Genomic DNA, 15,677 nt, shown 5'->3' with positions numbered 1-15,677 from the left:
TTATCCATAACCATGCCACTGTTAGTAATTGGGTTTATCCTTTCCTGGGGTAAAATCCACATTGATGACCTGCAATGACCAGAGGCAACAAATTCAAACCCTTAAGCTTTCTGTGAACTGGCTACTGTCTGTTGACAATGGAGTCATCTTGCAACTATAATGTTCTGGAAATGGTATGACAAGACAGTGACTTTCATAAAGTCCATTCCATGCTTCATGTCAACATGTTCTGCGATGGCCGCTTGTGAAACAAGCAAATAACATGTTTCAGTTTAGTGCCACTGGTCTTGAAAATGCTACCTACGCTACCAAACAATGGGTACCCATGGACGACCTATTGAGTACCTTTGTTCACGAATGTAAACAAAGTCCAACAGACTGCTGCAAATGCAAATTACTATGTTCTCCAAATTTATCAAGTCCTTTGTGCTGTTTACAGATCCAGTCAACCTTTTCATACTACACTATATGATCCATCTGGTTGGATAATTTATGGACATCCCCAATGGAGTTACAGCCATGCCACATTGGGAAATTGCATTACTCATCACTGACATGGCCACTAACACACCCACACACCAGTAGCATGCCCTTATACCTTAGTTCAACCTTGACTTACAACCATTCTGTCCAGACCAAACAATGACGCAATTCATGATCACTGACTGTATATTTACCACCCGCAAGATTTCTGACAACAGTGAAAAATTTGTCACATTACTGTGACACCTACGCAAAAATGCAGACATTATCAGTGACATCATTGTGGCAACCACAAATAACAACAAATATAACTCTGTGAAATCAGCACTATTCCAGCACCTTTCACAGATGCTGGAGTAGCAATTAAAAAAATTCTACAAAGAACATCTGGGAACCAGGACACCTTCACAACTTTGGTGCCAGCTACATTCGCCTGTGAACATTAATGTCAGATCAGATCACACACTTTGGACTCTGTACATCATCAAACTACAACCCCAAGTGCAGATAACAGTCATCTCACCTGAACGCAAATCAGTGGACAGAATTTAATATTGGTGGATACGATTTTTACAGTATTGCAACATTTACAATGTATCAACACCCCCAGCAATAATACCCTGCACCAGGACACACACAAGCTATGCTGCACCAAACAACAGCAAGCTGCCAAACCGACCTGACAATGCCTGACTGCCTCCAAGGGTGACCTTAACACCCCTCCACTCCACCTTACCCCTCCCTCCAATAGGGCATCAACCTCCAGTCAATCAAAATAACACTCATGCAGCTCAAACTAAGTGGAAACATGCAAGCTAGTGATAGTATGCTTTGTCAGTGTCAAAGGGCACAATATCAGCATGTGAGTGAATCTGAATGGAGCAGAATGATTAGTCTCTGGAAAATAGGTTTGTCATACCTTGATATTGAAGTTAACACAGGCCATGCTGTTATGACAGTGATTCCTATGTGGAATTGGTTGATAGAAGAGGGTCACAGACAGAAATGAGCATGTGCTGGATAACACAATGTGATCACAGTGCAGGATGATTGACATTTCATCCATGTGGCAGTAACTAACAGAGCAGCTTCATCCAAAGACCCAACATTGCAGCTTTGCAACAGGTATCGACATGTTGGCATTAATGTTTGACACCATTTACTGAGGGATGGACTGTTGGCAAGCATCTAATTGCATCAGCTTCTATTTACCAAAAACCAGTAATGTTTTAGACTGGCATGGTGAATGACGAAATGTAGTGTTTTTGGGTAAGTCCCCTCCATCTTGTCCTACAGTGATTGCAACATATGTGCTAGACTTTACTGTGGTGAACACAGTCAGGCAGACTGCATTGTTGAGCAGTGTAATGGACAAATGCCAAGTATGATGGATTATGGCACCATTGGCTATAACATGTGATTTTGTCTCCTATGTATCGAGGACAGTCTGAACAGCAACTGCTATTTTAGGGAGGTTTTATAGCCCAAGGCATAGTCCCTGACGCAGGCATTTTACTTGCCACATTTCAGTAGGCTAATGCATGACCATATGTTGCACGGCATGTACAAGTCTTCTTCAAAGAAAAACTGGCACAATGGCCCCCCCGGCTGGTATTTTCACTTGACATATAGTCCACTGACATATCTGAGATAAGGTCAGTCAACCGCCTCAATAGACTGCTAGCATATATGAAGGATGTCTGATAGAAAATGATTATATTCCATACCCATATGCAAAATAATTTCTTGTTACAGGAACAAATGTGGAAAACAATATTTTTCCCTCTCCAGTGTCTGCTGAAGGAAATTGTCTTAGTACATTATTATGAATTTGATTATTACCATTTCAATTTGTACCAACTTACTAATGTGATAACAATCTTCAACTCCATGGGACAAACACGACATGTAATAATAATGTGTCATATTGCACACATGAAGCAACAGTTAACATAGACCGTTGGTTACCAATGGCAACCAGTAGCATGGTCTCTTTCATCCAGCAGACACAAGAGTGTGCAATTTGCAATCAAAGTTGCAACTAAGGAAAAGAGTTTCCGTTTTTGGACTGCCATTCTTGTATAAATTTAAACAAAAGTTATGTTTAGTATTTATTATTATATATAATGAAATATATTGAAGAATTTCAGAGTATTTTGATGTAACAAAATGTTAAATTTTATGAAGATAGATTCCACTGTAACAACATAAATGAAATGAATACATTTACTGCTCCACAGGGGTGTTTTTATTAACAGCTACAGCAAATCCTTTGCGAGTGAATAAAATTAATGCACATGAGCAGTTTATTATGGGATATGGTGGACTCCGAGGTGCTGTGGCTTTTTCTCTGGCAGAGATGCTTGATAAGGATGTGATTGCTCCTCGTCAAGTATTTGTGACTACCACCCTTGTTGTTATACTCTTCACAGTTTTTATACAAGTGAGTTGTAAATTAAATTCAAGTCAATATCAATTATATATTTGATAAGTTCATGGTTTTGCAGTTTTTACACTCTTTACCTTCTGCTGTAGGATAAACACTTCTGAGTTTATTGTTTCACTGCATGCTGCAATAATTAACTATAGCATAATGAAAATTAATGTAAAATGTTTATGATTTTAAATACTTCAGGATTATACGAGGACATTCACTGAAAACTAGAAATGGTGAGTTGTTGATAAGCATACACAAAAGAAAGAAAACTGATAGCTATCAAAGTTACCTTTTGACAAGGTATAATAAAATAAAACACACACACACACACACACACACATACATGCATATACATGACTATGCCCCTACATGGTGACAGTGGTAATACTACTTTTCAGCAGGTGGTCTGGTTGTGGTGGGAGTAGTGTCGGGTGGGGTGGGTTGAGGAAGAGGGAGGTAGTAGGCAGGTGGAAGGACTGGGAGTGGCTGCCACAATTGCAACAGCTGGTGGGAAGAGACACATGCTGAAGGCTATGTGGGGACATGAATTTGAAGGGGGTGACTGGACAGACAAAGGGCAAATTGTTGGGTGAAAGGTGCAGGGACACTGGGTCACCTGAGATTGAGGTCACAATGATTTTGAGAGTGGAGGACGTGTTGTAAGGGTGATTCCCATCTGTGTAGTGCCAGTCCATATATCTGCCACCTCTCCCTCCCACATTCCTGGACAGCAAACTGGTCACCTCCATCCAACCCACTAGCCACCTAACTCCAGTTCCTCTCCTTGCCTCCCGTCTTCCTCTCCCTCTACCTACGTCACCTGACACCAATCCCACCACAACCAGTTCATCTGCCAAGAAATAGCAGTGGCACTGTCAGTCTAGGCATATGACATAGGATCACAGGCATGTGTATTCATGCATGCATATGAGCACGTGCCTGTGTGTGTATTGTATTTTACTCTAGTTTGTCAAAGAATAACATTAAAAGATCGCAGTTTTCATTCTTTTCTGTGCACCTATCAACAATTCAAGGCTTTCAGTTTTGGTGAATGGTCTCCTTTAATCCTAAAGAATTAATGTTCTACAAGAACTTTCCTACAATGTTTATGGTTTTCTCATTTCTATTATGTATTGTACAACTTTTAGACAATACCCAACAATTAAGCTGTACTGAAATTTTATTATTTTTCTTTAGTAACTTTTTGTAATTATGTTGTGGGTACTATAATTGACAATTGGGTAAAGATATTGTAAGTCCTGCACATTTTATTACCACAGTAAATGCAAAAATCAAGGAACAAAAACTCAGGAGAAAATCAGAGAGATAACTCAAATGAAGTCATTAAACATAACCAAAGATACCATTAGACTGTCATCACACAGGCACAAATGTAGTCCACATTTCCAATTACATGTTCAACTGTTTTCATCACCACATAGTGACTCCCCCCTGTCCATAGAATGGAGCTTCTGGGATAAAGAGAAACTTGTGTTGAATTGTTCTGCTAGCTCTCGTGTGAACCAGCACTGGTATCATTGAGTGAGTGCACTCATTGAGAGGAGAAATTCCCTGGTGACATGTGAGCATCTGTGGCAGCTGATTCCATTGGTAATGACTGCAGAGTGGCCAGTGGGGCTGGCAGAGTGGAGACCTGATCAGCAGGGAAGGTCTACAAGAGGACATGTCTGGCTGAAGGCTGCCATTGTACAGTGTCGTCTGTGGGGAGGAGGTATGCTGGTATTACCCATTCAATGAAAATCCTACTTCATTTGACTTTCATTAAGATCATCATTGTGTGAGCATCTTTCCAAGACTGGAAAGGGATTGGTTTAATGTGGTTGTAAAGGTACTTAAATGAGATCCATGTGTAGCATGGTATGGGTATATTGAGCAAGGTCTTTATGCCTAAAGAGTGGCTTTACATAGCCAGGCACTGTTGAAGTTTGGTAATTTGAAATACAGTTCCTCATTTGTAGCGTGACTGAGTGAGGTTCTTCAGTGTGGCCTTCTTGTTGCTTGGGGAAAAAAGTTTAATGGAAATCTCAATGTTTCATCGTACAACATTTCTGCTGCTGAAGCACAGAGGTCAGTTTTGAATGCAGTCCACATAGTAAATAATACCAGTTGCAAGGCAATCAACCAGGAAGACTTGTGAAATATTAACACTGACCTGAGTGTCTTGGACAGCATTCCACCATGCTGTTGTTTGTTGGATGGTAGCTGATGGAACAATGATGAGTGAACTCCCATAAAGTAGCTAGTTCAATGAACTAAAATGACCTGAACTATTGATCTTGATCCACTGTTACATCTGTTTGGCACCCAAACCTTAAAATCCATTTAGTGCAACTGTCTCAGGAGAAATGTCCATTTCAATCAGCAGGTAGACCTGTCAGTAGCCTTAAGAATATATTTGAATCATTGCCCAGAGGATACTTGAGAAATATGGCACATCACTTCTCAAAAGGAACTGAGAGGCTAATGAATATGGACAATGACTTTCACTGACTGAGAAGGTAACCAGGTTTTAGCCCACAAATGACAATCACATTTTACTCCCAGCCAGTGGCATCTGTCTGTTACCATATGAAGAGTCATTTTAGGTCCAGAATGTGTGGGTCACAAATTTAGTCCAAAACCTGTTTTGTACAATGGAAAGGTACACTCATTTCATCCATCTCTTCTTCATCTACCTCCTCTTCTCTTTCTGTAGTATTGTCCTCAAGTTTGCTACCCTTATATAAAACCAGTTTACAGAGAGATTTCGTGATGATATTACAAACTTTCAGAGATGATGGAGTATGGTCTGAGGTGAGGGACTCTGGGCCTGAAATGATAGAGCTGAAAATTATAAGCAGAAATCATTCTAATACCTCTGACAATTGGTAGTTGGTAATGAAGTGACGAATGGGACACTCCTTTGAGGCTGGTTCTTAGGGGTGGTGTGAGGATTGGGGGTGTGAGAGGAAATGGCACAGGAGATCAGTCTTTGAACTAGGTCTAGGGGTTAGTGCCTGTCTATGAAGGTTTGTTGAGATAATCAGCATATCCCTTCCCTTCTTCGCCATCTCCAGATTGCTACTGCCATCCCACATGATAGTTGCATTCTGGTCTGAGCTGCCAGAGTTGACAGTCATGTGTGTATGAATGGTATGTATTTCTCCGTTTCTCTTTTACTGATGAAGGCTCTGCCTGGGAAGAAGCAACCTATCTTTTCCTACATTGTTAATATGAGATATAAGCAACATCCATATATATCGAAAGATAATATGCATTCAGACTGAAGTTCATGAACTGGTTCGGGAAAAGATTATCATATGTATCACACTTGTGTTTATGCATGAATTATGCAAAGAAAGGACAAAAATGAAAGATGGAAAACATTTACATCTACATCTACACGGTTACTCTGCAGTTCACACTTAAGTGCCTGGCTGAGGGTTTATCGAACCATTTTCATACTACTACTCTACCATTCCACTCTTGAATGGTCCATGGGAAAAGGAACACATAAATCTTTCCATTCAAGCTCTGATTTCTCTTATTTTATTATGATGATCATTTCTCCCTATGTAGGTGGGTGTCAACAAAATATTTTTGCATTCGGAAGAGAAAGTTGGTGATTGAAATTTCATAAATAGATCTTGCCACAAAGATAACCGCCTTTGTTTTAGTGACTGCCAACCCAACTCACATATCATATCAGTGACACTCTCACCCCTATTGTGTGATAACACGAAATGAGCTGCCCTTCTTTGCACTTTTTCGATGTCCTCCGTCAATCCTCCTAGTAAGGATCCCATACCGTGCAGCAATATTCCAGCAGAGGACGGACAAGTGTAATGTAGGCTGTCTCTTTAGCGGGTTTGTTGCATCTTCTAAGTGTTCTGCCAACAAAGCGCAGTCTTTGTTTTGCCTTCCCCACAATATTATCTATGTGGTCTTTCCAAATTAAGCTGCTTGTAATTGTAATTTCTAGGTAATTAGTTGAATAGACAGCCCTTAGATTTGTGTGATTTATCGTATACCCAAAAGTTATTGGATTTGTTTTAGTACCTATGTGGATGACTTTGCATTTTTCTTTGTTTAGTGCCAATTGCCACTTTTCACACTATAGAGAAATTCTCTCTAGATAATTTTGTAACTGGAATTGATCGTCTGACGATTTTACTAAACAGTAAATTACAGCGTCATCTGCAAACAATTTAGAGGGGCTGCTCAGATTATGACCGAGATCATTTATGTAAATCAGGAACAGCAGAGAGCCTATGAGACTACATTGTGGAATGCCAGATATCACTTCTGTTCTACTTGATGATTTACCATCTATCACTATGAACTGTGACCTCTCTGAGAGGAAATCACGAATCCAGTCACACAACTGAGACGATACTCCATATGTATGCAATTTGAGTAATAATATTAATGTAATAGAGTGAAACATTTCACGTGGGAAAAATATATCTAAAAACAAAGATGATGTGACTTACCAAACGAAAGCGCTGGCAGGTCGATAGACACACAAGGATGGATATGTGTGTGTGTGCGAGTGTATACCCGTCCTTTTTTCCCCCTAAGGTAAGTCTTCCCGCTCCCAGGATTGGAATGACTCCTTACCCTCTCCCTTAAAACCCACATCCTTTTGTCTTTCCCTCTCCTTCCCTCTTTCCTGATGAGGCAACAGTTTGTTGCGAAAGCTTGAATTTTGTGTGTATGTTTGTGTGTCTATCGACCTGCCAGCGCTTTCGTATGGTAAGTCACATCAACTTTGTTTTTAGATATAGAATTTGATTAATAGTTGCTTGTGAGGAATGGTATCGAAAGCCTTTTGGAAATCTAGGAATATGGAATCGATCTGAGATCCCTTGTTGACAGCATTTATTACTTCATGAGAATAATGAGCTAGCTGTGTTGCACAAGAAAAATATTTTCTCAATCCGTGTTGGTTATGTATCAATAAGTCATTTTCTTCAAGGTGATTCATAATGTTTGAGTCCAGTATATGCTCCAACATCCTACTGCAAATTGAGGTCAGTGATATGGGTCTATAATTCAATGGGTTACTCCTATTTCATTTCTTGAATATTGGTGAGACCTGTGCTACTTTCCACTAGAGGATGAAAAATTCTGAGAACAAATCTGAATGTACATTAACAAATAACAAACTATCTATTTGAGAACAGAAGATGTACTAGAAACCAGAAAAGGTAAACAGACCAAGAAATGTATGAAATTGTAATTTTTGAAACTTGTAAATGTTGTAAAGAAGAAAAACAATAAAAGTCCAGGGTGGAAGACCAACAATATTATGAAAAGGATAGATTGCTACTCACTATAAAGATGACACTGTGAGTTGCAGACATGCACAATGAAAAGACTATTACACATCTTTACCGAGAGTAGCAATCTATCCTTTTCATAATATTGTTTTAAAGAAGTAATTCAAATTAAATCAACATTTTACAAATTCTGGACCAAATATCTGGCATCTGTTAATAATGTTAGCTGATTTTAGTAGATACTTATGTGATTTGTAATACACTTTCTATCACATTTTGTATACCAGTAAAAGCAGTTTGTCAGTCATTTGCCAAAGAGACTCTTATGGAACTAAAGTTTAAGTGACCAAAGCTGGCTCTTTTAACATGTTCATTATCCAATGGATATTTCTACATACAGAGTGGTGGAATTTCATTTTATTTACTACTATGCACAGACTTTAATCTCATCACCCTGTGTTTCTGTGTGAATTTCTTTATTTACTACAAATTTAGTGTATAAATCCACCAATGTCTTGGGAGGTAGTTCCATTGCAGATCGCATTTCTAGGTGCATAATGAGCTGCCTCATATTTCTGCACTGTTGAAAACTATCTTGACTGTTGTCATGCAGCTAGGGGGTGCTGCAAATGGCTGTGTAGGGTGAATTACCCTGAAAAATATACTTGAGGTATCCCAAGCACTAATGGTACCCACAGAAACTGCTTCTTTTTGAGAAAAAGCCAATTTGTCTGTAAACGGTGTGTCCATGGCAGGACTAGATGATCTTCACAATGGAAACAGTGTCAAGGAAGATCTCTGAGTTTTACATCCACCCCCACTGCCAAAGAATATGCAGTGGAATCTGAAACTTGTTTTAATCCAGTGTAACACCTCATCTGCTGGACAGCTAACAACAACAATTATAAGGCTTCAGAAATTATGAAAAGAGAATGGTCTGTAGATAACTGATAACCCTTAGAGCATGATGGAAGTGTACACTCAGTATCTGTATCTAGATGACACATTCCAAGTACTGATGAGGATGCCTCAGCAGCTACTGAGGATGTGGGGTACAGATGCTTGTGGCTTTTGGCATTCTGTAAAATAAAACTGCCTTTTGTCTGGGGTATAAGGTCATACTTGGTTCATTCCTGTGGCTGGCAGAGGAGGTTGGAATAACTGGTTTTGTGCATGTTGTTATTGCAAAGCCTTCTGTCAAATGAATTGTTCCTGTAAGGCCATTGATATCTGGGTTGGAGCAAAGTGGAAACTTTGAAACAAAGACTCGGTAATTTTATAACAACTTAGGGTGTGATTTCTTACACTGGAGTATGTTTTTCAGGGCAGTTTACACTATACACTGGCTTCCAATTGCATGGCAAAAGTGTAGTTTTCAACAACACATAATAGAGATTAAAGTTATAGGGTTCTGTTAAAAGTCTCATGGGTGCAGTACATGCTAGGTTTTTATTTCAGAAGCTGTTGTAGCGTTTATTTTATTTTTTTATTTATTTTTTTCAGGGCAGCACAATAAAGCCACTGGTGAAATTACTTCACATTAAACTTTCAAAAATGGGTCAATCATCTCTTAATGAGGAGCTTAATAATACAGTAAGTACAGAATGAAACTTATAAAAATATAAAAATTACATATAAGGTAGAATTTTTCCATGAAGTGGCATAGTCTAGGTTGCAAATATGCACAGCAGCTACTAATAAATAATTCAGCTTCACTGATGTTGGATATTGATTCTCCCATCACTTTTGGTGCTGTATGTTGTTTCCTTGTACTTGTCAAAATAATATTTTTGTATCAATACCAGAGAAGGAAAGTTGCTACTCACCATATAGCAGAGATTCTGAGTCACGATAGGCACAACAAAAAGATTCACACAATTATAGCTTTCGGCCATTATGGCTTCTGTCAGTAGTAGACACACACACACACACACACACACACACACACACACACAAATGCAACTTGCACACACATCTGCAGTCTCAGAGAGCTGGTGTAGTTTCAGTTCTCTGAGACTGCAGACGTGTGTGCAAGTTGTGTGTGTGTGTGTGTGTGTGTGTGTGTGTGTGTGTGTGTGTGTGTGTGTGTGTGTCTACTGCTGACAGAGGCCTTAATGGCCAAAAGCTATACTTGTGTGAATCTTTTTGTTGTGCCTATCGCGACTCTAGCATACCCACTATATGGTGAGTAACAACTTTCCTTCTCTGGTAATGTTACATTCCATCCTGGATCGTCCATTGTTTAATATTTTTGTATGTTGTATTCATATAACATTTGTAATCAAATATCAAAAGACCTGAAGGCTGTGTGCACAATGGACTCTGCAGACATGTGGCGAAGAAAATGTGCTCATGTAGAATATCTCAGTGCAGTAAACCCAGTAAGATGGTAAGATTATTATTTTTTCTTTCTCTTCTAAGAAGTTCATATAAATTTTGCAATGTAGGCAACAGAGGATTTTGAAAAAAGACTCATTCTCTTCCAATAAATTACTATGTCATTGTGTAATTCATCAGGCAAACAATTGCTGATCATAGTTATAAACTCGTTTGTAATCATATAATGTAGGCTCTCGTGGCAGGTATCTGCTGTATTCCTGATATCTGATTTATGGACATACAGTTGCAGTCCAAGGCATAATTCTCTGCCTAATGTTTTGTATTCCACTGCTGGAGACTTCATCAGAGGCTTCGCCAACTAAGAAATCGGTTACTGACTCAAAATAAGCTCAGGAAGCTGAACTGTTTCTGAAACAATGGAAAATCCAGGATGGAATGTAAAAATATTATTAGAAGGAAAGTTGCTACTCACCATACAGCAGAGATGCTGAGTCACAAATAAGCACAACAAAAAGACTTTCATAATTAAAGTATTCAGCCACTGGCCTTCAAAACAATTGACAAATGTACACATACACACACCCTCAAGCAAACACAGCTCGCACACGTGATTGCTGTCTTAGGCCTGAGACTTCAGTCATGGGTGCGAGTTGTGTGTGTGTGTGTGTGTGTGTGTGTGTGTGTGTGTGTGTGTGTGTGTGTCTATTGTTGACAAAGGCCAAAATCCAAAAGCTTTCATAGTGAAGGTCTTTTTGTTGTGCCTGTCTGCGACTCAGCATCTCTGCTATATCATGAGTAGTAACTTTCCTTCTCATAATATTGAACTGTTTATGTTTACCTGTGCAACAGCCAGTCTGTGAGACCATAAGACCACTCCCTAAGACTGCAGGGTCATGCTGACGTATACTATGGAGCTTGCAGAGGGGTAGAGTTGGTGCTGTTTCTTTTATTTAGTACTAGGACCTACAACATGTTTAATTTCAATTCTTCTTCATTTTTGTTTAAATTCTTTTTGTGGTTTTGAATTTCTATGGCCTCTCTGTACATCCTAACATTAGATCTTGCTAAAACCACAGTGTTAGAAAAATGAATTTTATGGCTCCCTGGCCCTAGTGCACGATCTGCTGCTGCTGATTTATCCATCTTGCCCAGGCAGCAATTGCTCTTATGTTCCTTGAGGGGAGTGTTAATGCTTCTTTTTGTAGTTACTACGTATGCTTGGCTACAAGCACTTGGGTTTTTATATACCGCTGCAAAGGACCTATGCCTGCTACTTGCCACAACAGTTTTTCTATAGTACTTGACGAAAAACAAAAAGAAAGATTCTTCTGCAATGTTGCCCACCAAAAACAATAAATTGAATATTCCATTTCAATATTAGCTTACTGTTGTTTTAAATAATGGTGAAAGTTTATCCTTCAAATGTTTTTTGCAAGCCAAAATACATTTAGGTACTCCTGCCAATCAAGCTTTAATGTTTCACAGAAACTAAATTTATGTTCTACAAGACATCCTGCATCTAATGCTGAAAGTTTGTTTTCCACAACAGCAAAACAGTTTGTCTCAGTAATGGAATCATCTATGGGATTTTTGTAAAAACTGTCTACTTTATTCAAAAGATGAATATCTTCCATAATATTGTCATTCTCATGTGACTTCACAGTCTTTCCTGGCATAATAAATCATGAAAGTCTCTTTATGTTTGCTGCTGGATCCTAAAACCATCTTGATTCAATAATTCAGTGATCTGACTGTTCACCATCTTCAGGCAAATGCTGCTGCTGCTGAGTCTCAGGAATCTACTCATAACCTAGTGAAGAAATTAACATCTGTTCTGAGCCCATATATTGGCAAGTGTGAATACTATATCTCCAATTCAATGGATTTTATGCAACAGTTAAAACCTTTGAGGCTGGATTCTTCAGATTTGCTAGTGAGTTTTGATGTGGTATATCTATTTACACAGTCCCACTGGAAGAGTCCTTGAGTATGATTAGTGAAAAACTAGATGAAGAGTTGGTGAAGTTTTGTCATCATGTGTATGACATCCATGTGTTTTTCATCTAATGGCAACATTTTCAAACAGAATGATGGAGTGGGTATGGGTAGTCCTTTATGATCCATAGTCACCAATTTATTTATGGAGGACTTTGAGGATACAGCACTGAGAACTTCAACCTTGCAACCAACATGCTTCTGGAGGTACTAGATGATGTCTTTATCATCTGGCCTCATGCACATGATACTCTCAATTGATTTTTGGACCACTTCTACTGTCTTCATCCCAGAATTAAATTTACCGTGGATGTTGAATGTGATGGGGTGCTTCCATTTTTGGATGTCATGGTTTACAAAAAACAAAATGGTAGTCTGGGACATAGTGTTCATCGAAAGCCAACACACACCGATAGGTATCTGCAGGCCAACAGTTGCCATCCACCATACCCATGCATTGGCATCCTTAGGACTCTGGTACACAGCGTAAAGGCCATTTCTGACAAGGACAGTTTAACACAAGAACTTGCAAGTTTGATGGTTGTTTTTAAGGAAAATGGATACTCTGAGAAGCAGATTCATTGGGCTATGGTGTCTGGACTGTCCCTGGAAGTGAACAAAAGGAGCACTGATCTGTGGCCTTCCTCCCTTATGCTGGGGGCATATCATTTAAGACTGGAATAATTTTCAGTAGTTTTAACATTAAGAGTGTGTTCTGCCCACCTTCTAAGATTAGGGCACTACTTGTCTCTGTGAAAGATGATTTGGGGTTTACAAAGCCTGGCATATATAAATGCCCAAGACAGTGTGGGAAGGCTTACATCAGCCATTTGATTCACACAGTTCAGGACAGGTGCATAGCACATCGCCATCATACAAGGTTACAACAGCCGGAAAAACTGGTTGTAGCAGAACATCGCTTAAACGAGGGACACAGAATGAAATTTGACAAGACAGTGATAGTTGCCAACACTTTCAGTTTCTGGGACAGTGTTTATAAAGACATAATTGAAATTAGTTTGGCAGACAACTTGATTAATAGAGACACTGGATTTTCTCTTAGCAGGGTGTGGAACTCTCTATTAGCCTGTATTAAAACAAAACATTCTTCTATGTAGCTAGTCCAAGTGTGAAAATAGTCTTTGAGTGTGATATATTGTTGCTGCTATGTTCTATTAAAGGTGGTGCCACCTGCCCTCTCTTGGAGGGCAGCAACTATGATGGGTGGCACATGTGCCATGTATGGTATGAACACCTATATAGGAAGATGATCTGCAAATGGTTCAAATGGTTCTGAGCACTATGGGACTCAACTGCTGAGGTCATAAGTCCCCTAGAACTTAGAACTACTTAAACCTAACTAACCTAAGGACAACACAAACATCCATGCCCGAGGCAGGATTCGAACCTGCGACCGTAGCGGTCGCGCGGTTCCAGACTGTAGCGCCAGAACCGCTCGGCCACCAGCGGCCGGCGATGATCTGCAGCCTTGGTATCAGTTTTCAGCAGGACTCAGTAGCAGCAGCATTCTCCTGAAGATGGTGAATAGTTGGATCACTGAAATATCACATCAAGTTGGTTTTAGTGTCTGGCAGCAAACCCAAGGAGACTTTCAAAATTGTTATTCACAGCTTACAAATTTACTAAATCACCTTCAACATTATTGCTGTATTCTATAGTTATGGCTGTTGGTGCTACAATTACAGTTCTATTTGTAATTTCCCAAATTTCTGTAACTGTTGTTTTTATGTCTTGTCCAAAATTTGAGATTTTTTGTGAAGGTGTAGTGTAGATTGCTCAAGTGATTTTTCTGTTGCTTTAAACACTTTGTCATAATTTTGATTCCATAACCTTTGAGCATTCCTCACCTCTGGATTTTGCCTTAATTTTTTGTCTTTTGTTCTACACACAAACAAGAGAAACAAAAGAGAATAGTAATCACTACTTAACTTAAGTGCTGCACTGATTTTGTTGGTTAGGCCAGTGTGTTTATTGTCTGTAATAATTATAATTCTTTGTTTGGAAAACTTCCTTTTTATTTCAGTTAACAGTTTTCCTTTTTTCCTTGATGCCTTGCAACATACATATCATTTCAGAACATATCTATGTTTGTTTCTATCCCAGACATTGAAAGACCAAGTTCTAACCCAGCCCTTGCTCTGTTGACTACAGTAACTGTAGTCATAAAGATATTAGGAAACTCCACAAACTACTGACTTTGTATGCATTTGCATAATAAAAACCTATTAGGATGAGCAAGTGCAAGTGGAATAATCAAAGTTTATTACTTCTACTTAACTTTGTGCTCATTAAAATTTTTGTTTGTTTGGATGTTTGTCTAGATGGTAGATTCTCCTTCATGTGAGACATAGTTGGATGGTTACTTGGAAATACATATGTTGAAATAATATTATGATGCAGATTACTTTCTTCACATCAGCTTTTTAATGAACACATCAAACTAGATTTGACAGTAGGTAACATACACTGTAGCTTTACAACATAGTTTGCAGATTTAACATTCTTTCGCCACAGACCAACCAACACAGACAGACTCCATATTACATGCTATTCCTAGCTGACCAACAAATAGATTCTTGATACAACTGACATTTCTTAACCAAGAAATACAGTCAATTAATATTTCATAAACAAAAGCATTTTTTATCAGTTTTAACTTTTTGAATAACTATGGAAAGCAGTATCATTATAATACTGAATTTAAATATACTCACTTTTAAATTGTATTGTATTGACTTCTTCAGTACTTCATGGAAAAAAGAGGTGTGTTGAGCAGTTCCATTGCAATGTCCAAGAGGGTGCAGTGATGGGTGCTTTTGAAGCCACTCTGTTGCACTGTGGTTTTCAATCTGGGGGCCCTATAAGGCATTAGAAGACCATAGAGGACAAATAATATGGTGTTAACCATCATTTCCTTACAGATGATGGCTGAGACATAGTCCTTCATTAATGCAAGTCAGTGTGCTGAAGGTTTGAACCCCAAATATGTCAGTGATGGTCGCATGAAGGAACACTTGTGAACACTGTATTTGACTCTTTTTCCGTCATGCTCTAGAACAAAACTTGAAATTGTGATGATGGAGTCACACCTGTGATCTAAATGTTGTCATGGTATGTGA

The 15,677-nt window shown here is 38.9% G+C and overlaps 1 protein-coding gene across 2 annotated transcripts in view; it reads left to right on the top strand.

Annotated features, from left to right (window-relative positions):
• The window catches only part of LOC126259709 (sodium/hydrogen exchanger 2-like), a 1,006,529-nt gene that overhangs the window by 927,053 nt on the left and 63,799 nt on the right, over positions 1–15,677 (top strand). For both annotated transcript variants that reach the window (XM_049956680.1, XM_049956681.1), the window contains 2 exons: positions 2,724–2,926; positions 9,706–9,795. In XM_049956680.1, the coding sequence (XP_049812637.1) occupies positions 2,724–2,926; positions 9,706–9,795 (293 nt within the window). The remainder of the gene's footprint in view (positions 1–2,723; positions 2,927–9,705; positions 9,796–15,677) is intronic.

The sequence above is a fragment of the Schistocerca nitens genome, chromosome 5, assembly GCF_023898315.1.
Source record: "Schistocerca nitens isolate TAMUIC-IGC-003100 chromosome 5, iqSchNite1.1, whole genome shotgun sequence".
Taxonomy (NCBI): Eukaryota; Metazoa; Arthropoda; class Insecta; order Orthoptera; family Acrididae; genus Schistocerca; species Schistocerca nitens.
This window is presented reverse-complemented; position numbering and strand designations above follow the sequence as displayed.